This window comes from Podarcis erhardii (assembly GCF_964252035.2).
Source record: "Podarcis erhardii genome assembly, chromosome: 6".
In the NCBI taxonomy this organism is placed as follows: Eukaryota; Metazoa; Chordata; class Lepidosauria; order Squamata; family Lacertidae; genus Podarcis; species Podarcis erhardii.
Genome location: NC_138510.1, coordinates 19,082,776 through 19,110,044, shown reverse-complemented (window position 1 = coordinate 19,110,044; position 27,269 = coordinate 19,082,776). Strand labels below are relative to the sequence as shown.

At 42.5% G+C, this 27,269-nt stretch overlaps 2 protein-coding genes across 9 annotated transcripts in view; one reads left to right on the top strand and one right to left on the bottom strand.

The window, feature by feature from the left end:
• The window catches only part of BCAS4 (breast carcinoma amplified sequence 4), a 50,094-nt gene extending 43,342 nt beyond the window's left edge, over positions 1-6,752 (top strand). The window contains exon 6 of the mRNA XM_081868136.1: positions 5,118-6,752. Within this exon, the coding sequence (XP_081724262.1) occupies positions 5,118-5,199 (82 nt within the window). The 3' untranslated portion in view covers positions 5,200-6,752. The remainder of the gene's footprint in view (positions 1-5,117) is intronic.
• A 1,319-nt stretch (positions 6,753-8,071) lies between these two features.
• Positions 8,072-27,269, bottom strand: part of ADNP (activity dependent neuroprotector homeobox) — a 46,251-nt gene continuing 27,053 nt past the window's right edge. For 3 of the 8 annotated variants that reach the window (XM_081867535.1, XM_081867533.1, XM_081867537.1), the window contains 4 exons: positions 20,360-20,475; positions 17,814-17,906; positions 16,678-16,965; positions 8,072-12,294 (listed from right to left, as the gene is read on the bottom strand). In XM_081867535.1, coding sequence (XP_081723661.1) covers positions 9,157-12,294; positions 16,678-16,965; positions 17,814-17,906; positions 20,360-20,467 — 3,627 coding nt within the window. In that variant the 5' untranslated portion in view covers positions 20,468-20,475 and the 3' untranslated portion in view covers positions 8,072-9,156. Of the gene's footprint in view, positions 12,295-16,677; positions 16,966-17,813; positions 17,907-20,359; positions 20,476-22,795; positions 22,812-27,269 lie in introns of those variants that run through there. The other 5 variants (XM_081867536.1, XM_081867534.1, XM_081867538.1 and 2 more) reach the window with 3 other exon arrangements.

The following is a 27,269-nucleotide window of genomic DNA, read 5'->3' as shown; positions in this document are numbered from 1 at the left end:
GAGGCACCACTGTAATAAAAAAGATACAAGGAATGGCTTTTACAATGGCCCATATAGTGTAATATTGACTCTGATGGCTATCAGCAACATTGGCATCTCAGGCAGAAGTACCTCTCTCCCTCCCCCTCCCCTCCCCAAATTCCTGGTGGTAAAAGTGTGAATTCTGCCCCTGTGGCTGCTGAGAGGCAGGCAAGAGGGCAATGATGTGCTGGACTAGCAGGGGGCCTGGACTGCAAGCTTTCATGCTATTATTAAAAAGGTGAAGTCACTAGGCTTAGGGGAAGATTTAAAGAAAAGTGTGCAGGCAAACTTCTGAGTGATTTGTGTGAGATGAGTTAGGCTCGCTGCTCCCACCTTTCATTGTCTTTAGCTAATGGATGCTTGGACATCAGGTGGTTGGAATGCCTGGGATATTAAAGAGCTGCTGTTTCCCCATCAAGTACAATTTTTTATTTCCTGGTTGTGGCTCATTTTCTTCCCTTTGAAACCTCTGCAGTTTAAAGATCTACTATTTCCCCTCATCTTCCTTTGCCCTTTAGCAGGACTTACTCCCAGATAAGTGGGTACAGGATTGCGGTCTTGGCTTTCCTCTAAGGGGCAAAAGGGTTCAGTATTACTACAAAGCAGAACTTATAGTTCTAAAGTTATGCTATAAAGAAAGGCATATAATATTAATAATTCTAACAAAAAAATTTAATCTAACATTTTTAAAATCCTATGGCTTTGACACTGGAAAAGTAGGGGTAGCTTTTATTTTTTTAGCAAGTTATTAGGAAATATGTTGATCAGATGTGCTTTTCTTTCCTCTATTTTACCAGTAAAGGGCGAATAGTAAAAACTAAAAAGCAGAGTGTTTTGCTTTCCTTGGTCTCCCAACACCAGTGACTGGCCTAAGGTGACTCCTCTTAGGAATCAGTCTCCTGTGCACACCAACCTGAGAATAAGCTCAGCTGAATACAAGTGGGACTTCTGCATCTTAGTAAACACACAATAACCAGGTCAGATTAAGTTTGCTTGAAGTCTTGGAGCTTCATGGGTGGAGGGTAAAAAAACACTCCCTAGTACAAAGAAGCATCTGTCTGGTTAAAAGGACTTAAATTAGATGCCTGTGATACAGAGTGTAGGCCTAACCGGTTCTACTCAGAAGTAAATCCTGTTGAAGCTAGTGGCGCTTCCTCCCAGTTAAGCAGGGCTAGAATTGCAGCCATTGTATGCCTCCTCCTGTTATGAGAGTTGGTGGCTGGTTCATGGCAGAAAGTTTACAATGTGAAACTGTGTTTGCTCACTGTTGTTTCTCAAGGTTGACAAGCTGGTTTTTAGTTGTGCTCTGCTGTACAGTATCACAAGTGGAATGTAGCAATCGGGGGGGGGGGGCGTGCTAATTTACCTGGCTTTGTTTTTTATTTCTGGTGTCTCATCACCTTTTTTGTCTGTGGATACTATATCACACATATACAGTTATTTTAAAAAAAATGTATTACCAGGTTGCCCAAATGGTTTGTTGTTTTTTCTCTTTACTTGTTCTTTGCATTTTTTAGGGTGGAAAGCAGGGCTCCTGAGCCTTTAGCAGCAGTGTGGCAAGCACAAATTAGGCAAAGAGAACCTTTTCTGGTATGGAAATCAAATTTTGGGGATTCACCTGTCAACATTGTGTCTACCAAAGCAATTCCTTCTGTGTGGCCCAGTTCCACCCGCAAAAGCGGGTGCAAATTTGCATATGGCAAATAATATGCAAACCATTTGTGAATGCAGAAAATGCAATCCATGTACAGTGTACTGGGCCCAGAAAAGCCTTTTGGCACTCATTCTACCAGTTGGCTTACCTTACATGAGGGTGGGAACAAGCAGCCCTCTAGATGTTGGACTACAATTCCCATCATCCATCCCTGACCATTGGCTGCACTGGCTGATGAAATGCCAGCAACAGAGGGAGGAGTCACCTGTAGGCCAGTGCTGCTTTAAGATGGATAGGTAACAAAATGCATCCACTCCCTTCAACTTGCTAGAAGGATAAGGAAGCTGGACCAGCAGAATGAAACTATGGTCAACTGGTAACCTTAATGCTTTAATGAAAAGAACGATGTGATCTTTAGGCAATAAGGCGGCTAGTGCCCAATCTTATTGTTTGAACACAAAAATAGCATTACAAAGAAAAAAAACTTATTCCACCTATTGCTCAGCTCCTGAGCAGCAGTACTGCTGCTTTTCAGAGAGAATGGCCAGCTTGCTTTGAAGAGGAGGGAGCCTGGGAGCCGCTGCTCATCTCCATTTCCTTCACTTCAGAAGCTACACAGGGCTCCCTGTCCTTTCCATGTTCTTCTGATCTGAGCTGCTCCCCTTTGGGTGCAGACACTGGTCACACTCCAAACTTGGGCCTCCGGAGGGGAAGGGGAAGTGCGCTGGCGTCCTTTATCACATTTAATTAAGCCTCAATACTGCAGAGGTGCTCTTTCCACATTTTTGATCCGGCACCTCGGTGGAAAGGAGGGCTGCATGGAAGGGAAAAAGCCGATACCAGCAATCCTCCCATGCACTTGCTGACTCTGAGTCACCAAGAGAAAACGTCAGGAGGAAGCCACTAGATGCTGGTTTCAGTGCTGATGTGCAACAGCCTTCACTGTGCTGTGGCGCGATGCCATTTTGAGGCTGATGAGCCAGGGGTGGGGGTGTTGGCTCTCAAACTGTGTGACGGAGATGTGCCACTATCAGTTAAACCTCCTCTGCAGCATTTCAGGGAGGCTCTGTGCAATGATGGGAAGTGCAGTCATGCAATGCGAAAGGCAGGTTGCCGTGACGGAGCACCTTTGCCTCGCCACGGATGCAAAAGCTGGAGATCAGCAAAGAGCTGCAAAGGAACTGCAGTGCTCACCAGCCTTTTTGGCTCTGGTGCCAGCCCCTTGCCTTCCTGCGCCGCGTTGAAGGTTTCTTGCCAAGCACGAGAAACTAACTATACCAGAAGGCGGCCATCTGAATTCAGGAACGCGCTCAGGCTTTGGAGGTGCAACCAAACATAGCCAGTGTCTCTGTCAGAAAGGGTCTCACTCTCTGATGCACAAATGAAATAAAGCTACCTGCTGGGCTGGGCACTTAGGTGAGGTCCTTGGTGTCACTTTGCTACAATGGAGATACTTCTCCAGAAGTTAAAACTGTCCCACTCTGGAACCACCGGAGAAGAGGCCATTATCCATTTCCCTTGTAAGGTTGGGAATGTTATTCAAGCAGTCACCTACCTTGCCACAGCTACGATTTCCTTACTACAGTGGGAGAGTCAAGTTTGATATCAACCTGTTCCAACTTTATAGCTGAATCAAATGCCTTAAATTCCACTGAGATGTGTAATCATTATGGACCTCTGGCTGTTAGGAGAGTGCTTCTGCATGGCTAAATGGAATTTCCCCCCCATCATGATAATAAAATATGGATTTTTTATTATTATTATTATACAGGTCTAGGATTTGTGGTAGTCTCCACCGACCTAGGGTGATGGGAATGGCGAAGTGAAATTCAGAATGAATTGCATTTTAAAAATATGTGATTGGGGTGAAATGCTAAGGGTTCTTGTAGAGGAAGCCATCAGTAACTAAAAGTTGAAGAGGAGACAGTAAAGATACAAAGGCCTTGTTGACTATTCATTCCTTTCCCCCTGCCCAGTTTCTGGAGGAGGAGATTAAGAATAGAAGACCCTCCCTAATAGGCTTTCACTGACAGCTGGCAGTATAGCAGATTTCACTACCTGGTGCCTCAGTTCTCTTGTCCTCAAGTATCTTGTTAAGCTTCTTTCTTGGGCTGAAGTTTCATAAAGTCTGAAAGCTGCAATGCTGAATCTAATTACTGGGAAGTCCAGCAAAACACAATTTCAGACTCAAATTTGCTATTTGAGCAGTGCACAAGAATTAGGAATCCCCCTCATCCTGTCAATCCAGAACCAGCCCCCTTCTAAACAGACTTACCCATCCTTTCAGTTTTATATGTAAATGAAAGCTGAAGAGTTTTGAGTTATTATAGAACAGAACAGAAACTTGTTTTTCTTTTCCTTCATAGGCAGATAGTGCTGGGGACAGACAACAGGGGAAGGCTATTGCCTTCATGCCCTGCTTGTGAGCTCAGTATCCGACTAGCCACATTTTAGGGGGAAAACATTAGGTTATATTAACCTGGTCTGATGAAGCTTGGCACTGTGACAAGGATGCAGATGCCCCACAGGCCAAGTTCAGAAAGTTATTAATTCCAAAGGGCCAGACTGAAATAAGGATGCATTGACTGCCATCAGTCAGTCCAGGCCTCACATGGTCCAGTTTGGGTATGGCTGTTTTTTTTTGGGGGGGGGATTAAGAGGAATATTTCATTCTGCTTCCAAGTCTGCCGGTGGGGGCATTAGAATCCGAAAAACCCATGTTTGCCAAGCTAATACAAACTCTACTTGCACCCGCCAGTTCTCTAGCAATCACTTCCCCCAAGTTACTTGCCTAAAAGCCAGAAAGGTCTTTCACTCACAGAAAGATTTCAGTGTTAATTTACTGTTTAAATGCTAGCACAGAATTGGAACATAGACCCGAGAGCTTAAATGTATTGAGTGTGATACATTTACAAAACAAAAGCTTCAAATGGTACAACATAACTCGATACACCCGCAGATTAAGAGGTAGGGCTGATACAAAGCAAAGGCAGCAAGATTTGAGGTGCTTGAAGGACTTGTCACCAGGATAGGTGCCATCTTCTTCTGCACCAAATCAAACGTAAGATTACTTGATTTTCAGTAATTTAACAAACGTTCAAAAGGTAATTCATCACAAAATTGGTTCTTCCCATGACCAGTAAAATCTGCAGGCAACTCAAACTTAGACTTTTATCAACTTTCGTTTGGATCTCATGCTGCTAACAGGACTAGAGCTGGGGTGTGTGTGTGTTTTAAAACAATTTTTACCATTAGTTTGTTGCAGCAATTGGAAATATTCAGAATTCCCAAATTTATTTTTGATGCTCAGAAGACCATTTCCACTTAGGTATTATGTACAATATACATTTAAATTTGATTTAATCTGTTAAGAGCAATTTAATTAAAATCTAATTCTTTGGCGACCAGCTGAGGGAGAACTAATGTCTTTCTTCTTTTTCAGAAACATGCCACAGCTTCGCAGCACACTTACAGCCTGCCAGAACTCTACAGAACTGAAGATTATTTTCCTATCAAATATATAGGGAGCAAGTACCAGAACCACTAAGGCTGCATTTAATCGTCTCTAGCATTTGAGAGAACTTGATCTGAACAGCTACAGGGATTGAGTAAAATAGATGTTAGACCAAAGAAGGGAAGAGTGGTAATATTTCTGCCTTTTTATCTTTCCCATGAGGGAGAAACTAATCCCCAGATTTGCTGGTTTTCAAGTATTGATGGTCCTTGCGCTATGACAAAAACGTTATACAGTCTTGTTGCTTTGCTTCCATTTGGCATTTGAGACAGGTTTATGTAAACAAAGCAGGAATAGCACATTTAAGATGTCAAAATTGGATGAAACTTACTTACCTTAAGTACCATGGATTGCAGCAAGAAGCTATTTTCCTACTCTGTGCCTAACTGCTACAATCTTTCATTTATACCAAGGCTGTTGCAGTGTAGAAATCCGATTTTGAAAGTTGCCTAATAAAGTGGCACAATCTTACTTACCTCCCCCCTTCCAAATAGCACATATATTCAAAATTCTTCTGAAATGTAACTTGAATGGTTTAGTTCTGGAAAATGCTTGTTATTGAACCACAGCATGTTCAAAACAAGCAAATTAAAATACGTAACGCGCACTAAAGAGACCATTGCATCCAGTGTCTTATTTTTGAGGCATGAACCTTTGGTTACAAGCTCAACTACAAAGGTGTAAGTGATCAGAAGCAGTACATATAAGCCATACGAGGCAGACTCCCCCATATGAAACAGGGTACTGCCCATGTACGGCAAGGTGAGGCTGCCTCAGGCAGAATCCACACAACAGCAGATCCCAGTGTAGATCTCTATTCCTGATACAGATCTTCACTCACCCTTCTTTCTGGCAGGCAGGGGGGCACCATTTTGTGGTTTAGCTCAGGTGCCAAGATGTCTTGGGCCAGCTCTCCATTAAATGTGATTTTAAAGCATTTTCTGATCCCTCTATACAAAGTACTTCACTAAAAGGGATGAAACGAATTAACACTCATTTTAACAAAGGCAGTTGATCAGCACATGGCCTTTGTGTGTATGGTTCTGCCTCTACTGAAATGAATGGCACTTCGAGGATGCCTAAATTCTGCCATGTAGCTAAAAACAAGCTGTGTATCTGCATTTATACAGTGTATGTACACAACTGTTGCTGCAGATATTGCGATTACTAGAGCCCATACCTTAGGATCTTCCAGCTCTTTCCATTGGTTTTGCTCACAACAGCAATGGACTGTTTAGAACATTTAAGACATGCACAACTAGCAATGCACATTGACACAACTATTACTAATTTCTGGAGATGTAGATTTTAGACTGCAGAAGTAAACGACTGTATCCTTTCGAGTGATCAATACTGAAGGCTATATTAAAAATATATGATCAGACTGCTGCAATCTATTGATTTTCATGAATGCAATATAAAATGAAAGCAATCTTGCTCATCCAAGGTTACCCAAGAGGGCTCACAAAAATGTCTTCTAGAATCATGTTGCCTACATCTGACGGAACACCTGGCTTCTTATTATAGTATCACGTGCACAAAATAAAAAACCTAGTGTGAAAACTTATAATCTCTTTTTGACATTGGTGCTGCATTACACACTCACAAATTATGCTGCAAATGTGAAGCAGTTATGGCGTAAACCAAAAATGAATCACAGAAAAGAGGTCCTGTTTAAGTAGTTTAGAACCTATGAAATGTTATGCAAGTACATGTGGCAGGTACATGGAATACATCCTATTAGCATATGGAATGCTGACACATTAGGGAGAACTCTAGCAAAAAGGATTAGGTTTTTTTGTTAAAAGGTTAAGAAGGAGTGAATACAAACAGTACCTGCTTCAAGGGCACCAGTGCAAATATTAGACTTTTATGTTCATGGCAGGCTGTGGCCTGGAATATGCAAGTTGGACCTAATTGCTTTGTGGTCGACTCCAAATACCTGATTAACTGACTGCCAGGAACTGCCAGCTTGTCTAATACCTTATATCCGTGAACTGGTAGGAAAAAAAACTTGCAAATATACAGACTAACTTACCCTCCTCTGCAAATGTAGTCGTCAATATATACCATCAGAACGTTTGTAAGGTTTCTTGTGAGCTTTTGCCTTATGAGTCCACCACTATCAGTTGCCCAGGTTGTATTCTTGCCACTTCCTGCTAGAACAAGATGCATCCTTGACTCCAGAACATCGCAACACAATGAAGCAAAACTAAGATGTTTAAAAAGCTTCTTTCCGCACAAGTGAGGTCTTAGAAAAAGGGGGAAACATTTACATTTTTCAATAACTGAGAAAATGAGTAAGCTGTGTCACTTGAACAGAATGCTCTCTGTTCAAACTGGGATGTTGGGAGTATTTTTTTCCTATGCCTATCATTAGGGGAAAATACATATCATTACGTATTCACTCCTAGTATGGAATAAGATGCCCCTGGTATATTACTTTTAACATTTGCTGATAAATGCATGAATTATATTAGAAATATGTGATATATGAACACTTTCCAAAGTTACAATGTTCACTACTACCTTGATTTATCTTCATGTTGCTCATCTGCCCCATCTTTAAGTATACATTTAACTTCGCCACAGAAAGCAATGGGACTTTGAAATGCTCAACTTTAAATTGGCTGTGCTGCATATTTGCACATCAGTTAACCTATATAGTCTTTTACATTTGTATTTGTCTATTACTTGATTGAGGCTCCATAGGATTCGTGTTCATATAGGCCACCTATTGTGATTTGTATGAGACTGCTCCAGGAGAAATCTTTCGTTTTCTCAAGGCATCATCATCCAAGATTGCTTCCTTTCAACAAAAGCCAACATAATGAAGCAGAGTTTTTAGAATGAGGGATGCAGACCTTGTAATAAAGCAAATGTTTACATTAAGCACAATACAGCAATTTATTTAGATGCTTAAATGAATACAAAGGGGAAATAAAGATCACAAATTATCCATACTACAACAATGTGTCATATATTAGATGGTATAAATGAATACAACACCATGTTGGTGTTAACTAAAGATAAAACTAAATATCCAAAAATGCAGCACTCATTTCCGTATGCTGCTTTAACACAGTACACTTTTATACAGATCTAAAAGGTGTCAAAATTAGTAGCTGCAAACTTGTTTCTTGCATGTGATTTTTTTTTTTTTTAGCTTAAAAGATTTCAGAAAATGGCTCTGAAATACATAGTCATCAGTTGTAATGTCAAGGATATTCAAGAACAAGAAAATTCTATAATACAATAGAGTCCAGATATACTTTTATGTTGCTGGCCTCTGTTTTGAGATTGTACAAGGTTATGTGCAAAAACTAAGTCTGTCAAAATTCTTACTATAGCAGTTTCAAGCTTTTTGCTAGGTAAACTAGATACAGCATTTATTACACAGCAGGGCAACACTAAAAAAAAAGGAAAAAAGAACCAAATCTATGATGGGTACACAAGAACAATAGCATAAGCATCACTTGAATAGGTCTAAAAGACTGTACAAATATACATTTCAACTATTCAGAATGATACATGAAAAAAAACAATTTCCCCAGAGTCCTACTATACACATTGAATTGGTAGCTCATATGTTGGCCCTAAAACTACCATGTGAAAAAGGGTAATGTTTAAAAAGACATACAGCTGAACATATACAGAGTGAAATATGTTGAAAATGCCAATAAAATAAAACCTTTGCTTTTCTTCAGTGAGCAACTGGAAGCCACCAACATATCCATTTTCACATTAAGTTACTGTGCTCGTCACAGCAGATACTCTCAAGTGAGATTTGCCAACAGCATACTTTGAAATAAGAACTGGAATCAGTGTGGCAGCCTCGCAGCCACTAACCAGGTGACCTTGCATTCAAAAGGCAGTACCAGTTTACAATGAACTTAGCAGTCATTCTGAAATGAAAATGTTTAGACGGTTGTCAAGTGGAAGATATGGAGTCTCGAGTTTTAACAGCTTATGCTTGCTGACTACTCAGCTCTACCCCAGTTAGGGTGCTGTGCATCGATTCCGTAACCCCATCAGTCACACTGTCAAACTGTTCTCCGTCCTCGCTGTCAATTGTGCTGTTCTGCCACTCCATCTGCTGATTTGACAAGCTCTCTTCGATTTCTGTTGCATTTTTCCACTGTGACTGGTCCTTGGACCAAAACTCGCCCACTTTTCCATAGGAACTATTCTTCCACTTTGACTGTTCTTCGTCACTCTCAGAGGCAGTACCTTTCGTTTCTGCAACTGGTTTACTATTAGTAGCATCTTCACTTTGGGATGATTCATCCGTCCACGTTTCTGGTTTCACTTCAGATGTATTATCTTCAAAGTCAGACACTTGCTGAGAACCAGGTACGCTTTCAGATGGCGATGCTTCTACTTTCCATTCAATGGGATCATCCTGATCTTCTTGGTCACCTTCACTGTCTGAACCTTCAGCTACCAGCTTTGTTGGTTCTTCTGCAGAGCTACTCTCCTTGTATTTTGGGTCTCCATCCTCCTTTTGGTCTATTTTTTCCGGAGACTCCAAAGTGGCTTCTTCAGTTGTCTCCTTAGATATGCTTTCATCCGGTGTCTCATTTATACTATTAATAGATGTTTTGCGACCAGAGTTAGACACAGATTCTGCAAATGGACTATTGCTTTCGTTGAACTCCTGTTCTATGTTCTCAAAACTGTCTGAGGAACTTTCATTATCTTTCTCTAGGTTTATCTTTTTATCAACAGTTTTGCTAGGATTGACTCTGGAATTCTCTTCGTCGTGGTTCTCAAACAACCACTCGGCATCAAAATCCATTTCGTGTTTAACCTTGTTCAGTTCTTTCATGTTGAAACCTAGCAAGACACCCAGTTTATACCTTTCACAATCTCTAACGCATTTCTTTCTTTTGTTGCTGAAGTGTGAAGCAATGTCGGATTTCCAAAGCCAGAGACTGGCAGCTAACTTTTCAATCTCCCTCCGACTGGGATACGGTTGCTTATTGAAATACTTGGTGAGAAATGTTTTCCTAGCTTCGTAAGAATCATCTTCATGACCCTTGGGATCTAAAGCCAGCACTACAGGTTCTTCAGGCTTCTCCTCAAAGATGGAAGGGGAATCGTCGTCATCCATTTTTCTTTTCTTCAGCAGAGAGAATTCCATGTGTTCATAAGTACGTTTCACAGGTCCTGCACCTGGAGACTGGTTTAGTCGGGAGGGAACATTACCTTTGTCTTGACCGTTCTGAGTCTTCCCCACACCCCTGCAGTGGACAAGGTGCAGGGTTATGGTTGAGGCAGTCATGTTACTCGTGTAGACTCCAAGGCAATGAATACATTTATATGTAAGCTTTTTCTCTACTGGATGAACTGTTTGAATAACTTGATGTCTCTCCCTTAAGTGATGTGCCAGTGCATCAGAAATGGGTCCTTTCAGGATTGAAAAGCACAAAGGGCAAAGGGTTTTCCCCACATCTTTTTTGTAGGGGACTGCTGCTTGAGGAGAACTTTTTACAGGTACATCTGACTTCTCCTGAATTTTTGGCTGTGGTTTTGGAGGAACTGGAGCGGTATTTTGAGCATGGTAAGCGACGGATTCGGCAGGGGCATCTCTCAAGTTGTAGGTAGTTACAAGCAAGTGTATATTGGTGTGGCTACCCTGCTGCAACGTCAAATCAAACGTTAACGTGGAATCAGTTTTGGGCCCCATTTCTTCATCGACATGAACCATTCGCATGTGAGCAGCCATCTTCTCAACATCATTGAACGTTGAGCGGCAGTAGGGACAAGACAGACCATGGATTAACATGTGGTTGAGCAGCGTGTCAGTAGGCAAGTAGCGATTACAGTATAAACATTTGCTAGTAAAATTATGTATTTTCATGATGTAGTTAGCAACTGCGGGCACCTTTTCGGCCTTGTGCTCTTTCTCAAAATGAACACTGTACACGTTTTCAGGGAAGAGCTCATTGCAGATTGTACAAATCTTCCATTTCTGAGTTGATGAAGTATTGGCGGAAGTGGTACATATAGGGCCAACGGCAAGAGGCTTGGGTGTGGACTGGGTTAATATTCTGGATGCTGCCTGAGACTGACCTAATGATGTTGATTTCAGTGAGCCTGATGAAAGTGAAGATGAGTTGGCAGACGAAAGAGAGTACCTTGCTGTAGCCTGCGATCTCGGTTCCCCTCCAAGAGGGTAAGGTCGCCCGTTTCCACTTGGGGAATACTGCTTCATTGATTGAGACTGCTGGGATAGGGAAACTGGAGAACTACCTGTTAAACTTAGCCTTCCTCCCGTGTGACCAACGTAACTTGGCGGTACCGATTTCACACCATAGTTGTTCGGTTGCAAATGGACGTTGGACATCATATTTACTCCTCCAGAATTCAACGTAGGCTTTGGTATATTCAGTCGGTTCATCATTTGCTGTGATGGAAGAGACCGGACATTTCCAGGGGACAGGGCACCCATCCTCTGAGGAAGTCCCATAGGCTTTTTATCCTGTGGTTTTGGAGCAATTAGCATTAAAGGTTTGGATCTGGGAACTACCACATTTGTATGCCCTATCATTGCTGTCACTTGGTATCCTATACGCTCGTGGTCTTCAATAACATGCTGTACTAAAGCTTCATACGACTTCGGCATAAAAAGGCAGCGTTTGCAGTGAATCATGCCCTCTTCTCGGGAACTTAAGGGTACAATCCCATTGAGTGACTTCTCACTTCCCTTTGCTATATAAGGTGCAGCAACATGCTGAAAATGTTCCCTGTAAATGTGCTTTCTAACTATTTCGTAGAGAGGATCTCGGTAAGTGCACTTCTTACAGTAATAAACAGCTTGTTCTACACTGTCAGCCTGCTTAGGTTTAAGGCTATCATGCTTGTTTTTATCTTTAAAAGTGCTGATGCCTCCACTTGGTGTATTGGCATTTGGAGCATGAAATATTTTAATATGCGTTTCCAAAGTCTTTTTGTCTGCATTGAAAGTACAGTAGGGACAATTGAGAAGGATCCTGTTTTCAAAGTCTTCACTATGAACATTCCGGAAGTGACTTTTGTAGGCAGAAAAGAACTTTGAAGAAAATGGACATGCACTGCAGCAAAAGGGTTTTGTCCGATAGTCCTTAAAAACAAAAGAAAAAAGAAAAACTTAAGTATCAGAAAAACTGCATTTGATTTGCATTCCCTTTCCTAATCCTTCTGACTCAATGGATCACAGCCTCAAGGCAAACTTATGAAACTATCATCCAATCAACTTTCTTTTTTTTTTAGCTGGCAAAAATCAGGCAATTCATAGAAAGTCTTTAAGAAAGACTAGTCCGAGACCACAGAGAAATACATCTTCCTTATTTTTGATCATTCAGCCCCTGCAAATCAAGCAATTACAAACAGCTGCCTGCTTAAGACATAATAGGAAGCCATGGGTTGTATCCTATGCTGGTGCTACTCAGAGTAGACCCACTGAAAATAATGAACCTAAGTTAGCCATGTTCATTAACTTCAATGGGTCTACTCTGAGTAGGGCTAGCATATGCTACAAACCATGGTTTCCCATTAAGAGAACGAGCTGCAGTGACCTTTGGGCTGCATGCTTCCTCCCCCCTTCTCCTGCAACTTTGTGCTTCAGGAGACTGAAAGCTTCATAGAGCCACACCACTTTCAAACTAAGGGTTTTAAATTGTGTAAGGAGCCTCCCGAAGTAAAGGAGGCTCCCAGTTTCAGAACTTGATCCTCCCAACTTGTAGAAGACTTGGAAAAAAGTTATGCTTCAGAGGAAGTAGGGCTTGCAAGGGTGCTCTTATTCTCTCTCACATAAGTGTTAGCATGCACAGAAGTAAAAACACCAGGACATGCCTTCTATTGAGCTCAACAACGAAAGCAGCTTTCCATTTCCTCTTCTCATGTACAGAGAAGTAATGGGAGAGCACAGAAACCTAAGCTGTGCCACCACATGTTCTCATAACACGAAAGCGCAGTTTCCCACTATATCTGAACCAGTCCAGTGATTCATCAGCGTATACCAGATTCTCAAGCAGTGATAAAATACTTAAGCATGCACAAATTCTTTTTAGAATCTCTGTATTGGTACAACATCTAATTATGGCTTTATCAAAGTTTCCAAACTTTCAATCTGATACACTCTGTAACTAGATAAACTCAGATTGCTCCGGTAAATATATTCTGACACTTCAGACATCAAACCATGGTTTGTGCTAAATTTAGTGTGTAACTCAAATCACTGTTTTGAGACTCCAAACACACAACAGCCAAACCATAATTCAAGGCTGCTAGACTGCTTTCATTTTCTGCCCTCTTAGTTTCATAAATCACAGATTCACTCCTCTCTATCGTGCAGCAGCTTCTGGAAGGAAAACAAAAGGCCATAACTATGGTATGTCAATTCATTAATTGTGCTAAACCATAGTTTATGCTTTGCAAACTAAATTATGGTTTACCAGCTCTAGTTTGTTGGCCTATTACAATGATGGGGGTAAGTATTTGATCCCCTGCTAAATTTGCCCATTTGCCCCCTGACAAAGAAATCACCAGTCCATAATTTTAATGGTAGGTTTATTGTAGCTGTGAGATACAGAATAACAACAGGAAAGCCCCCAGAAACCCAGAAGACAAAAGTCAGAGATTGATGTGCATTATAATGAGTGAAATAAGTATTTGATCCCTTTGCAAAAGATGAGTTATAGTACTTCGTGGCAAAACCCTTGTTGGCAATTAGATTTCAGATGTTTCATGCAGGTGGCCACCAGGTTTGCACACATCTCAGGAGGTATTTTGCCCCACTCATCTTTGCAGATCCTCTCCAAGTCAGTAAGATTTCAAGCCCGATGTGTAGCTACTCAAACCTTCAGCTCCCTACACAGATTTTCAATGGGATTAAGGTCTTGAGACTGGCTAGGCCACTCCAGGACCTTAATGTGCTTCTTCTTGAGCCAATCCTTTGTTGCCTTGGCCATGTGTTTTGGGTCATTGTCATGCTGGAATACCCATCCTCGACCCATTTCCAATGCCCTGGCTGAGGGAAGGAGGTGCTCCCCCAAGATTTGACGATACATGGTCCGGTCCCATCCATCGTCCCTTCGATGCGGTGGTGTCCTGTCCCCTTAGCAGAAAAACACCCCCAAAGCATAATATGTCCCCCTCCATGTCTGACAGCGGCAATGGTGTTCTTGGGATCGTAGGCAGCATTCCTCCTCCTCCAAATATGGCGAGTTGAGCTGATGCCAAAAGCTTGATTTTGGTCTCATCTGACCACAACACTTTCACCCACTTCTCCTCTGGGTTGTTCAGATGTGCATTGGCAAACTGCAGACGGGCCTGTACACGTGCTGTCTTGAGCAAGGGGACCTAGTGGGCTCTGCAAGATCTCTGTCCTTCACGGCGTAGTGTGTTACCAACTGTTTTCATGGTGACTATGGTCGGGTTACCTGACGTCCCCGGTTCCCAGGTACAGTCCCCAGATTTGCAAATGTTTCCCCAGACCAATTCCACCCCCGGAATGTCCCCGGATTTCATTAAATGTCCCCAGGAAACAATGACGCCAACAGAAGCAGCCAGAATCAACTCAATTGTCTGGCAGGGAGGCGAAGTGGGGAGAAGTCGCTGTGATTGCAAAGCACAGGCACACACGCAAGAGAGGGAAAATTGGAAAGAAAAGCCCCCTTTCTCTCCATTGGCCTTATTTACATTTCCCTGCAAGGCACCCTGGCCTATGGCAGGATCCAGTTCCAATCCTCCTTCAAGCTTTGCTTCCCTCCACCCTCCTTGCTTCTCCCCGGTCCTTGACGCTGCTGCTGCTGCGGCGGCGGCAGCCCCATAAATGGAGATCAAGAGCAAAGCTGGTCGCACTCAAAGCAATGGGGAGAGAAAGGAAGAGAGACAGAGAGGGAAAGGAAAGTGGGGGGCAAGTGAAATCACCCTTAAAAGAAAAATCCCAGTGGATTGAATTGCCAGCTCCCTTTCGCCCATGCACCTCTCTCTGTGTGCGACTGGGGATTGCGAAGTCCTGACACGGACTCTCCACTAGCTCTGAACTGGAGCCACCTCCAGCCTCCACCTCTTCCGCCAATCTTCTCTTTTTCTCTCTTCTACCCACGCCTGGGCTCAGCTAATCATATAAACATATTATTACGTAGAGAAGCGGCGGCAGCCAAAAAATACAGAGGGACACACACACACACAAATATTCTTCTCTTCTCCACCACCCTGCTACTTCTGCCTCTTCGCTCTTAGAGAGCCAGTGTGGTGTAGTGGTTAAGAGCAGTAGTCTCGTAATCTGGGGAACCGGGTTCGCGTCTCCGCTCCTCCACATGCAGCTGCTGGGTGACCTTGGGCTAGTCACACTTCTTTGAAGTCTCTCAGCCCCACTCACCTCACAGAGTGTTTGTTGTGGGGGAGGAAGGGAAAGGAGAATGTTAGCCGCTTTGAGACTCCTTAAAGGGAATGAAAGGCGGGATATCAAATCCAAACTCTTCTTCTTCTTCGCCACTGCCACCCACCCAAGCTGGTGGGAGGGGAGGGGGCCTCTGGCAAATAAAAGCAGATTAGAGACTTGCCGATCAGAAGGGCGGCGGTTAGAATCCCTGTGACGCGGTGAGCTCCCGTTGCTTGGTCCCTACTCCTGCCAACCTAGCAGTTCAAAAGCACATCAAAGTGCAAGTAGATAAATAGGTACCGCTCTGCCGGGAAGGTAAACAGCGTTTCCGTGCGCTGCTCTGGTTCACCAGAAACAGCTTGGTCATGCTGGCCACATGACCTGGAAGCTGTACACCGGCTCCCTCGGCCAATAAAGTGAGATGAGCGCCACAACCCCAGAGTCGGCCACGACTGGACCTAATGGTCAGGGGTCCCTTTACCTTTACCTAGGTACCAAACATGAAGGAGATAATCTAATGGCTCGATCTGCCACCACTGGCCATTTTCCACTCCTTTTGAGCTGCTTGCGGCTGCATGGCTTTGGGGAGGACAGGAGGGGGGATGGGGGGAGGGAGGTGGGCTGGGAGAGAAAGAGAAAGAAGCGGTGCAGGATGGGCGTGTTCGTGCAAAAGATTTGGACTCGATCTGGCAGTGGCAAGGAGCACTGGAGCACTTCAGCCGGCGGTGGCTGGGAGATTTGGGGCAGCCCCGCAGTGAGAGCAGGAGGCTCGGCTGCATCTCAGGGTCCCCACTGAGTGCCGTCTTCCCACTCACAGAGAGGACCTCCTCGCCAGCTCAGTTTTAAAGCAAACTTTGATCTGTGGTGTTGACTTTTTTCTTATTTTTTTTTTAAATCTTTTTTAAAAAAATATTATATTATATTATATTATATTATATTATATTATATTATATTATATTATATTATATTATATTATATTATATTATATTAATTTAATTTAATTTATTTGCGTCCCCAGATTTATTAGAAAAAATCAGATAACCTTACACTATGGTCCCAGCTGCCCTGAGATCATTGACAAGTTCCCCCCCATGTAGTTCTGGGCTGCTTCATCACCTTGCTCATGATCATTTCAACTCCACGAGATGAGATCTTGCATGGAGCCCCCGACCGAGGGAGGTTGACGGTTATTTTGTGTTTCTTCCATTTGCGAATGATTGCACCAACTGTTGTCACCTTCTCACCAAGCTGCTTGGCAATAGTCTTGTAGCCCAGTCCAGCCTTGTGCAGGTCTACAATCTTGTCCCTGACATCCTTGGACAGCTCTTTGGTCTTGGTCATGGTGGCTACTTGGGAATCTGCTGGATTGATTGCTTCTGTCGACAGGTCTCTTTTGTACAGGTACTGTAACGAGGTGGGATTACAGGTAAGACCTCTCCCTTACAGCAGGTGCTTCTACTCTCAGCTCGTTACACACAGTGAAGATACCAGGTAGCCTGACATCTGGCTGGCTGATAGGGGACCAAATACTTATTTCATTCATTATAATGCACATCAATCTCTGACTTTTGTCTTCTGGGTTTCTGGGGGCTTTCCTGTTGTTATTTTGTCTCTCACAGCTACAATAAACCTACAATTAAAATTATGGACTGGTCATTTCTTCGTTGGAGGGCAAACGGGCAAATTTAGCAGAGGATCAAATACTTTCCCCCCTCACTGTATAAACTATGCTTTGTCAATTCAGACCCACCAAACCATTGTTAAGTTTCTTTAACAATGTTTTGGTAGTATATCAGAGTTTAACTACCTGCTGTCAGTTCTTTCTCAATTCTGCTTATCTTAAAAGGGGCACCAAATTTGCTAGTTAAGTTTAAATTTCTTCAATTATGTTGAACTACTAGTGGTAATATCCAACTAAGTCATATTCAGGAGTACACTCACTGCCAAAAGATTTCAACAGACCTACTCAGTCCTGAGACATCACTCAGCAACTGCAGTTTCCATAGACACCATAGTGACCAATCCCCATAATACTATAACACTCTTTTTCTTCTGTCCCACCTCTGCTGACATCTGGGCTGTAATCCTATGCACGCACATCTTGCAATAAATCTCACTGAAATCAGTAGGAATTATTACTTTCGTAAACAGATATAATTTAGGTTGTAAAGCACTTAACGTCTGTCATAAAAACACGATTCCAAACTTAATTGGTTTCAGATTTAAGGTCATTTTACCACATTGTTACCAACCTGATTTTTTGTAAGTGAAGGATCCCACAATCCAACATCTTCCCATGTAGTGTTTTTCAGATAGAAGTCATTGGGTTCAAACTGCTTAAAATCCTGCAACAGTGGAAGATTGACAAAAGCATAAATAGAAATAACAAACCACAGAATGATTGCCTGTTCATTTCTTTAGATCTTGAAAATTCAAGAAGAATTATTAAGGTACCAAAAATTACAAATAAAAGGGCTCATTAACAGAAAACTTCCCAGGGAGTATAATTTTTACTAATTAATGCACTTTTTTTTTTTACTAATTAAGGGCATGATACAACCACTTCAATAGAAGACAGGTTCTTAACATTCCTTTGAAATGAAGATGACTAATTGCTTAAATTTGTCTGGCCCCTGTTCGTTTCCCCCTACGAAGTCAGTTTAATTTTTTTATGCAATCTATAAGTTATACAGATAATCACATATGAAAAATTATTTGAGGGAATGAGCTTGCCAGACCATATGAGCAAGGAAGTATTTGCAGGTGCATAGATTACCGTATTTTTCTGTGTATTGGATGAGGTTTTTTGACACAAAAATCATGTCAAAAAACTTGGGTCGTCAAATACATGGATAATGGCAAAACTGAGTCTCCCAAAATAGGGGGAGTTTTATATATGGGGGCATCTAATAGACAGAAAAGTACGGTAGTTTGTGTGTCCACAGGTTATTTGTACCTTAAAGTAAAAGGCATAGAAACGGAAAGAGCAGTCTCTAAAAAGCTAGGCTCAGTGAGAACCTTACTGAGAATGCTTTCCAGAAGATCACAGAGCATGAAGCTGCTCTCACTGCCAATCCTCAAAAGGAGAGGGCATGAGCACCAATTCCCTGGCTAGAGGGCTAGAATCCTCCTAGATCTGTCCTGTGCAGGAGCAGAACCTATATACCAGACCACAAAAATTAGAAACGATTGTGTGAAAAATCACAGATAACATGAAATTTCAGCCCACATTTTTCAAAATATGCATTTAACGTTTGTCCAAAAGCAAGAGTCATGTGGCACATTGAAGACTGACAAATTTATTGTCGAATAACTTGTCCAGTTTACAAAGTATTTCATGCTTAAATTGGTCCCAATGAAATCAATCATAGCTGCTTCTAAGTGCTGCAGTTGTGAACACTAAACAGACAGTGTGCATCGTTGTTTATTTTATTACTGATAAATTGGGCATTAACGTCAATCCATTTTGTTGGTTATACGCAAAAAGTGCACGCACCCATTTAATTGAAGTAATCTAAAACTTTGGTAGTAGCTAAAGAAGAGAATCTAGTATTACAGCTGCACAGTTTTCAAATGCATAAATCAGATTCACAATTCAGCAGACAAAAAAAAAGTGATTGGGGGGGGGGACTTGAAGGGCTACAAGACAGCGTTCATTTTTAGCCCAATGCATTTTGAAAAAAAATCATTTCTCAAGGGCAGATTTTAGCAACAATTCTAACATACAAAGGATACTGCAGTAACCCCTGGTGTGTCAGAACTGTTGATAAAAACATGCCCTCCAGCAAGGTTTTCCAAAACGTGTTGGGCTTGAAATAAGCAGTATTCTGTAGCATCTCCCATTTTCTCCCTCTCCTTTCCTGCCTGCTAGCCGTACCACCTCAGTTTCACGGTTGGTTTTCCACCCTTCAGTAGGCAGAAGAGGTTCTCCACTGCAGAGGGAGAAGCAGTTTGAGACACGGGTACTACATTACCACAGTTAATGCTGTGATATTTAACACAGAGAGATCATCCTTTTGCCTTGAAACAACTCCTTGGGAGTTTCTTCAGCAACACTCCTTGGACCCCTTACCTACGAGGCATCTCTGAAGGAGCATCTCCACCCCCATCATTCTGCCCGGACACTGAGGTCCAGCGCCGAGGGCCTTCTGACAGTTCCCTCATTGCGAGAAGCAAAGCTACAGAGAACCAGGCAGAGGGCCTTCTCGGTAGTGGCGCCCGCCCTGTGGAACGCCCTCCCATCAGATGTCAAAGAGATAAACAACTACCTGACATTCAGAAGACATCTGAAGGCAGCCCTGTTCAGGGAAGTTTTAAATGTGTGACATTTTAGTGTATTTTTTGTCTTTGTTGGAAGCCGCCCAGAGTGGCTGGGGAAACCCAGCCAGATGGGCGGGGTACAAATAAAAAATTATCATCATAATCATCATTTTCTATATAACAAGTGCAGCATGTGACAGAAGTTCTCCATCCAGAGGCCAACCAGTGTGTCTTAGTGGCACAGACTGAAACCAGCCAACGCCAACCTTTCCCACAAAGATACCAAGAAGTGGTTAGGTGGGAAAGCTCCATGTCTCTCTGTCTCTCAGGAGATGGCTCCCTTGATGGGGTGGCAGCCAAGCAGATAATCACAGTTTTTGGCTTGATAGGTACGTACAGCCAAGAAGCGAAAAACTCATGCGACTTTTGTAATACCAGTCAAGCACTGTTCTCCTGTTAATTCACATTTCAGTTTATAATATTCCCAACGGAAGATACAGCCCTGCAACCCAAGAGTTCAACGGAAGATTGTACTTACTTCTATATGCTCTTTACAGTATTCCAAACCAATGTCACTTAGTATTTTTTTCACAGTTTTCCGGGCTTTTCTTAAACTGCCAAGGTTGTTGACAGGAAGTTGGAACATAGTTTCTACTGGGAGGGGGGAGAGAAGAGGGAGGGGGAGAAAATAATTTACTGAAAACGTTTTGTCCCAAAGCACTTGGAATTCAGATCAAAAAGTCTGTTATCACTCAATTTTCTGTTTACATTTATGCAATTCATATCCCTCAGATTCTAGTCAGTTCAAAACAAACGGAAGGTAAGTAAACTTTATAAAAAGTTTTTAAAAAACAACCAACACCTTACAGGAACAGAGAATATAGTATCCAGATTTGGTCAAATACACACACATCCAACTTTATGACCGATAGTTGCATACCCGCTCTCATGTGGAAAAGTCAAATTCATCCCAACAAAAGATGCTACTCTAACAAAAGGTCTACAGTTTTTGGATGGTTTTGCTGGCCAAGTCAATTGTTTACATGTTTTTACATGCACATATAATACACAGAAATTAAAGACAACTACAAACGATGGAATTCAATGTTGCGCTAAGGGGGACATCAGTGCAAGCATGGCAGTGCACTCTTTCTGGAAGTTCACCCTCCCCTCAGAGCCAGACTTAGTAGGTGACCCCAGCCCAATGTCTTATTGGAAAAGTATAAAAGCCAAAAATTGTAATCACCAGCTCCTCTCCCTTAGAAATGGGAGTTTGCTGGCTTGAGGAGAGTGGCCTTTCTGGAGGGAAGGGGAAAAGGTTCCCAACACACAACTCACCTTTCCCAAGAGAAAGGGTCAATGCGGAGAAAGAATCAAAGGCACCTTCAGAATTAATAATAATTCAATTTATACCCCACCCTTTCCCCTGAACCCTTCCCTTGTCTGCTCTGTAAAATACAAGGCTGGCTGATTTTAGGATATTGCTTGTTTTGTTGCCTGCATGACTCCAGACAGCTGATGTACAAGCCTTGGCCATTCTTCCAACTTTGGAGCTGGGAAGGTGGAAAGGACAGCTAAGCAATGGCCAGGATTATCTCAGCCTACTTCTGCAGGTCTGAAGTTGCAAGGAAGTTGCGGCCCCTTGTCACATGCACCTCGGTGGAGTCCCACATTCGCTGTGGCAAACAGAATAGCTGGTGCCTGATGTTAACTCTTTTCTATGTCATGCTATAGTTTTCCATTTTCATGAAGAACACATAAATCAGCGATTGCTCACACCATTACCCTCTTCGTCAACAGGCTACGTTAGCTCAGTGAAATTGCAGAGTTTGTTTTTTTCAGTCTGGTGCATGAAGGAAGCGGGGCTATGGGCACGCAATGAAGAATAGCAGACAGGCTAGGAGTTTGACTGATAAATATGCTCAGTTCAACAATGATTTCAAGAGAATACTACCTAAAAGATCAAAGCAACAACCAAATAACAAAGCGTTTGAACCTCAAAATCCAAATGATTGTGAATTCAGCTCATTCTTCTGAAAAGTCTTGTTTAGAAACTAGTATGACAAATTCCAGGGATTTCAAATTACCAAGTTTATTGAAACTTATTTCTTAATAGTGCAACACACACATACACACATACACAAAACTGCAGCAGTACTCACCCCTATGTACACATCCCACTCCACTCCCATAACCCATACAGCATTCTCATAACTAATCAACAACTTGGCTTTTTCAAACTCCATCAGAACCTTAAATCTGAATTTCAACTGCTTGCATCAGTATCCTGGCAATACTTACAACTTAAAGCACTGGCTTAATCTTAATTCTCACTTTGGGCAGAGTTTTAAACATTCTTGCAATTGTACCCTAGAATTTGGCTGCTGAAATATATTGTGCCTGGAACTCTTCAAGTTATCTAGCGGTGAGGAGGTGTGATTCTTATTTAAACGTTTTGTGGTTTTTTGTTTTTTTCTGTTTTGTTTGTTACCTTGGGCTCCTTTCTAAGAAAGGGCAGGAGAGAAAATAAATAAATGCATCAGCTGTCCCAAGCATATGACAACTGCTAAAGTTGTTAAAATATCCTTCTATGAGCCCATAGAATGATGCATTTGAAGAATGTACAGTGGTACCTCGGGTTACAAACACCTCGGGTTACAAACTCCGCTAACCCGGAAGTAGTACCTCGGGTTACAAACTTTGCCCCAGGATGAGAATGGAAATTGTGTGCCAGCGGCAGTGGGAGGCCCCATTAGCGAAAGTGCACCTCAGGTTAAGAATGGTTTCGGGTTAAGAACGGACCTCTGGAATGAATTAAGTACGTAACCTAAGGTACCACAGTAATAACATTAAACTGCTCCTTAGTGGACCTTATGTCTTAATGCGATTCTAAGGAAATTGAGAAGGTATTTGATCAATATCAGGTATGAATAAGCACACACAATAGACTCTGTATTAAGAGTTCACCACTTACCATAATTATGACAGTAGCTGGAGGATGGCGATTTACAATCTGCTGTTTGTACTTAGGGTTGTGCATAAAATTACAAATGAAGCAAAAACCAATTCTAGAAAATTTGTATCCTCAGAAGACTAAAAATGTATATTCTATTATCAAAACTGGGGACTGTTTGCCCTCTGAATTGCTAACAGAAGCTTCAGAATTAACACACAAGGCCAATAAACATTCAAAAGTTGAAAGAGCAGAACACCCAAGTCTTTCTTTTTGTTCATATTAAGTGGAGAAACAAATATATTTTGTTTCTACCATGCAACAAACCAGCCAACCCTCTTAGTGTACCTGACTTGCAATATATTATACAGTTCATCACTATTGTTCATATGCCTGTGTCACCCATGAACTAGTCTCCCAACAAACATTCTGGGTGGAATTCACCCAACCAGCCCTATCAGTGGAAGCACTGATCAAGGACTTCCACTTGTACAACAGGGCTGCCCCCTCCTGCTCTTCCCCCAACACACCCTCCAAAATTTGCTCGGGGGGGGGGGCAAGAACCCCCAGCTCAGTGCAGAGAGAATGGTTAGAGGAGCATGACATTGAATTCCACCCACTATACTCAAATCCAGGATGTGAAAGATGCACGCAATGGCTTGCTCCCTGAATTCCCAACATATGTGCCCTCCTTTTCTCACTGCCCAGACAAAATATTCCCAGCAGCTTGCAGCAGGGAGGAAGATGTTACTGGATCTCAGTGCTCCAGGAGAGAAGGCTTAAACCTCTTTCTCTCGCTCCACACTGAGACACTGGGGGAAGGATAAGTACGAGAGACTAAGCTGGGGAGTATGTGGGTGGGGGGAGCCCAGGCCATGCCTACTACAGCCATGTGGCCCATAGCCCACCACGGAATGCAGTCTTTGGGGACAAGGAAATTGCCTGCCCCTATTTTAGTAAAACTGATGAGGATCGATTTTGATTTTTAAAAGCCAAAGGGCTGTCCATTGTGTATGTGCTTGCGTGTGTTTGTGAACAAGCCACCTCTGTGCTGCCCTTGTAATTTCATTCTGATAGCTGGCAGGATTGAAGGTTTTGCCTGGGGCATGTAGGAGATAATTTATACTAGGCTGCAAACACTAAGACCTCCCACAATGCACCTGCAGAATCTGGTTCATTCAAACCATGAAGAAGTGCTTATTTTGAAAAGCAGCTTGCCTCAAGCTAGAACCAACTGCTAGGTAGATGTATGCCCACTCCTGTCCTAACTCCTGTTAAGATGCCCCCTGCTTTCCAGATGATCGTCTTCCAAAGCAACTACTCTATTCCGAACTTAAAAATGGAAAGCGTAATGCTGGTGGTCAACGAAAGAGGTTTAAAGACTGTCTCAAGGCAAATCTAAAAAAAATGTAGTATAAGCACTGACAACTGGGAAACACTGGCCTGCGAGCGCTCCAGTTGGAAAACAGCATTTATCAAAGGTGTCATGAGCTTTGAAGACACTCAAACTCAGGTTGCAAGGGAGAAACATGCTAAGAGGAAGGCACGCTTGGCAAATCCACACTATGATCAACTCCCACCCGAAAACCAATGTTCCCACTGTGGAAGGACGTGTGGGTCCAGAACTGGCCTCCATTGTCACATACAGAGTCATTGTTAAAACCGTGTTTATGGAAGACAATCTTACTCGGAGTGATCACCAAAAAAGAAGACTCCTGCCCTCACTCCTGTTAAGATGCCCCCTGCTTTCCAGACAACTCAGCAAAGCGCATTGTTTAAACAGCAGCAAGTTCCGGTGAACTTTGTTTTTAAACCAATTGTAGCTACTGGTCTTTGTAGAGCAGGGGTGAGGGGATCAACTGCAGTCCTCTTCATCTGCCCTTTGAAGCTCTCAGTGAGTCACACTCCTCGCTGCCTCTGCTTCACCTCCCTCAAGTGTTTTCACCTAACGCAACAACACTAATGCATGACCAGTATTTAGGGCATCTTCATACAAAACAGGTCACTTCCAATAACATGTTTGGCCAGGGCAGAAACAAGACCACACTAAATAAGGTAGCTTAGAAACCTGCATAGTTGTGAAGCACAAAATCCACACTTGACGGGAGAATTCTGACTATCTGAGCTTCTGAACACTCCAGTAAATGTTTAGTTGTCTGGTAGATTTTGTACTTATCAGCAAAATTGTAGTAACTTTTTCTCCCCCAACCCTCGTTTTAGGATTTTTAAATTTTTGTTTGGGATTCTATCCTGCAAAACTAAAACCTCCCCCCCCCAAAAAAAAAGCTGTCATCACATGTTTACAAGTGGCCGCTCTGGAAAAAATATTGTGCAACCGATTGCCTAATGAAGCAGGTTCCCATGGAATACAAAAGTGTTTCCCATTCACAGTAGAAGTATCAGCTCTACCTTATTATAATTCTACCGCAATTAAAAGATTATACACTTGCACATGAACATTTCATTTGTGTGAGAACGTATTAATGTTCTTGATGTGTCTGTAATTCACAAACACATTGACCATCTGGATAAGAAGTTAGCAACCACATGCATAGTGATCTGATTAACAAAGGCCAAATGCTTTAAAAAACAAACAGACCACCACCTTAAGATGCTGGAGTCAGTGAAAAAAGGAGCTGCTTTATTTTTGTGCTCACAAAAAGTTATGAGGGCCTAGGATCACTTCATAGCATTCAGAAGATTCAAGATTTTAGTGCACGTCTCATTCTGGTTGTGAGTACAGTGGTACCTCGGGTTAAGAACTTAATTCGTTCTGGAGGTCCGTGCTTAACCTGAGGTACCACTTTAGCTAATGGGGCCTCCCGCTGCCACCGCGCCGCCAGAGCATGATTTCTGTTCTCATCCTGAAGCAAAGTTCTTAACCCGAGGTACTATTTCTGGGTTAGCGGAGTCTGTAACCTGAAGCATCTGTAACCCGAGGTACCACTGTACTGTGATTTTCATCTCTGCACAACTGGAGAGAGAAGCATCTTTACCTTCACAGAGCATTTTGCTAATAATGGTACAAGTTCACTTGTGAAGAAGGTGGCTGGTTTCACTGAATTAGAATGGTTCAATATGACCTATATTCACAAAGTGCAACTGGAAAAGATGAGTTACAAAGCAATAATAGAATCACAGAAGAGACCCCTATGGTCATCTAGTGCAGTGTTTCCCAACCTTGTGCCTCCAGCTGTTTTTGGACTACAATTCCCATTATCCCTTGCCACTGGTCTTGCTAGTCAGGGATGATGGGAGTTGTAGTTCAAAAACAGCTGGAGGCACAAGGTTGGGAAACACTGATCTAGTAAACACCCTGCAATGCAGGAATCTCTACATGCGGTCCCCAATCCAACTTGAAACCATACTGGACCCAGCTGAGCCTTGAAGCAAATAAAATAACTGTTCGTCCTGCGCACATTTCCTCACTACAGGTCCTGTTACAATTCCAATCTAGAACCCAAAATCTTTTTCCTTATGACTGAAGAATCTTGTGCTACTGTGACTGCCTGGAATCAATGCATTCTCCGCTTAGAATTCTAATCTTGCTTTGCGAATACTCTTGAAGAATTGAATCAACAGCAGAATTATTAGACTCCCAATTCTTCTCAAATATTTATTTAATACACTTTGATGCAGCCTTCAAGGTAAAACAAACTGGCTGGTGAAGAAGAAATGCCCTCAATAATTGTTTGTTACCAAGCCTAGAACTGAACTCCAGGTAATGTAAGCAAGATAAAGAAAGGGATTAGCAGGGAAGGGAGAGCTGAGCAACAATTGGACAGGCTTACCGGGTCGCCAATCTTTTGGGATCAGCAGGTACATTTTGAATTGGAAGGCAGCGCTGTGACTGCTGGGGATGGGGGTAACGTAACAGAAACCTAGAGAGAGTGCAGTCATTGCTGCTGCTGCCCCACCTCATGCTTCCTGTGAGATGTCATCAGTGGCCTGCTCATCCTGACTGTGGCAATCACACAGTATTGATTATACCCAGATCTACACCCTGATGCTGTCCACTGCTGTCTAATATCAGGGAGCATTCCCCAGGAGAGAAAAAATGCACAAGGTGGCTAACCCACTCCTCCTCACACACGCTAACTGTATACATACACACCACAGACACACAAGTATCTCTCTCACACATACACTTCATAACAAGAGGGAAGAGTGCCCTTGTGCTCAAATCCTGCTTGTGGGTTTCCCACAATGACTAGATAGATCATTGACCTGATCCCATAGGCTCTTTTTTATGTTCACATTTACACAACCAAACATGCATCTCTCCCATCATAATAATAGGAAGTGCCTATTATTATTATTATTATTATTATTATTATTATTATTATTATTATTATATTTCAAGCCCCTCCACCCCAGCAAAAACGCACAAAGGCCTGCAAGGCGGAGCTTGCTGGGCTGGAAATCCCTGGTCTAAATGATGTTGAGAGAGACAATATCCTAAATACAAATATTCTGAAGAGGATTTAAAAGAGGC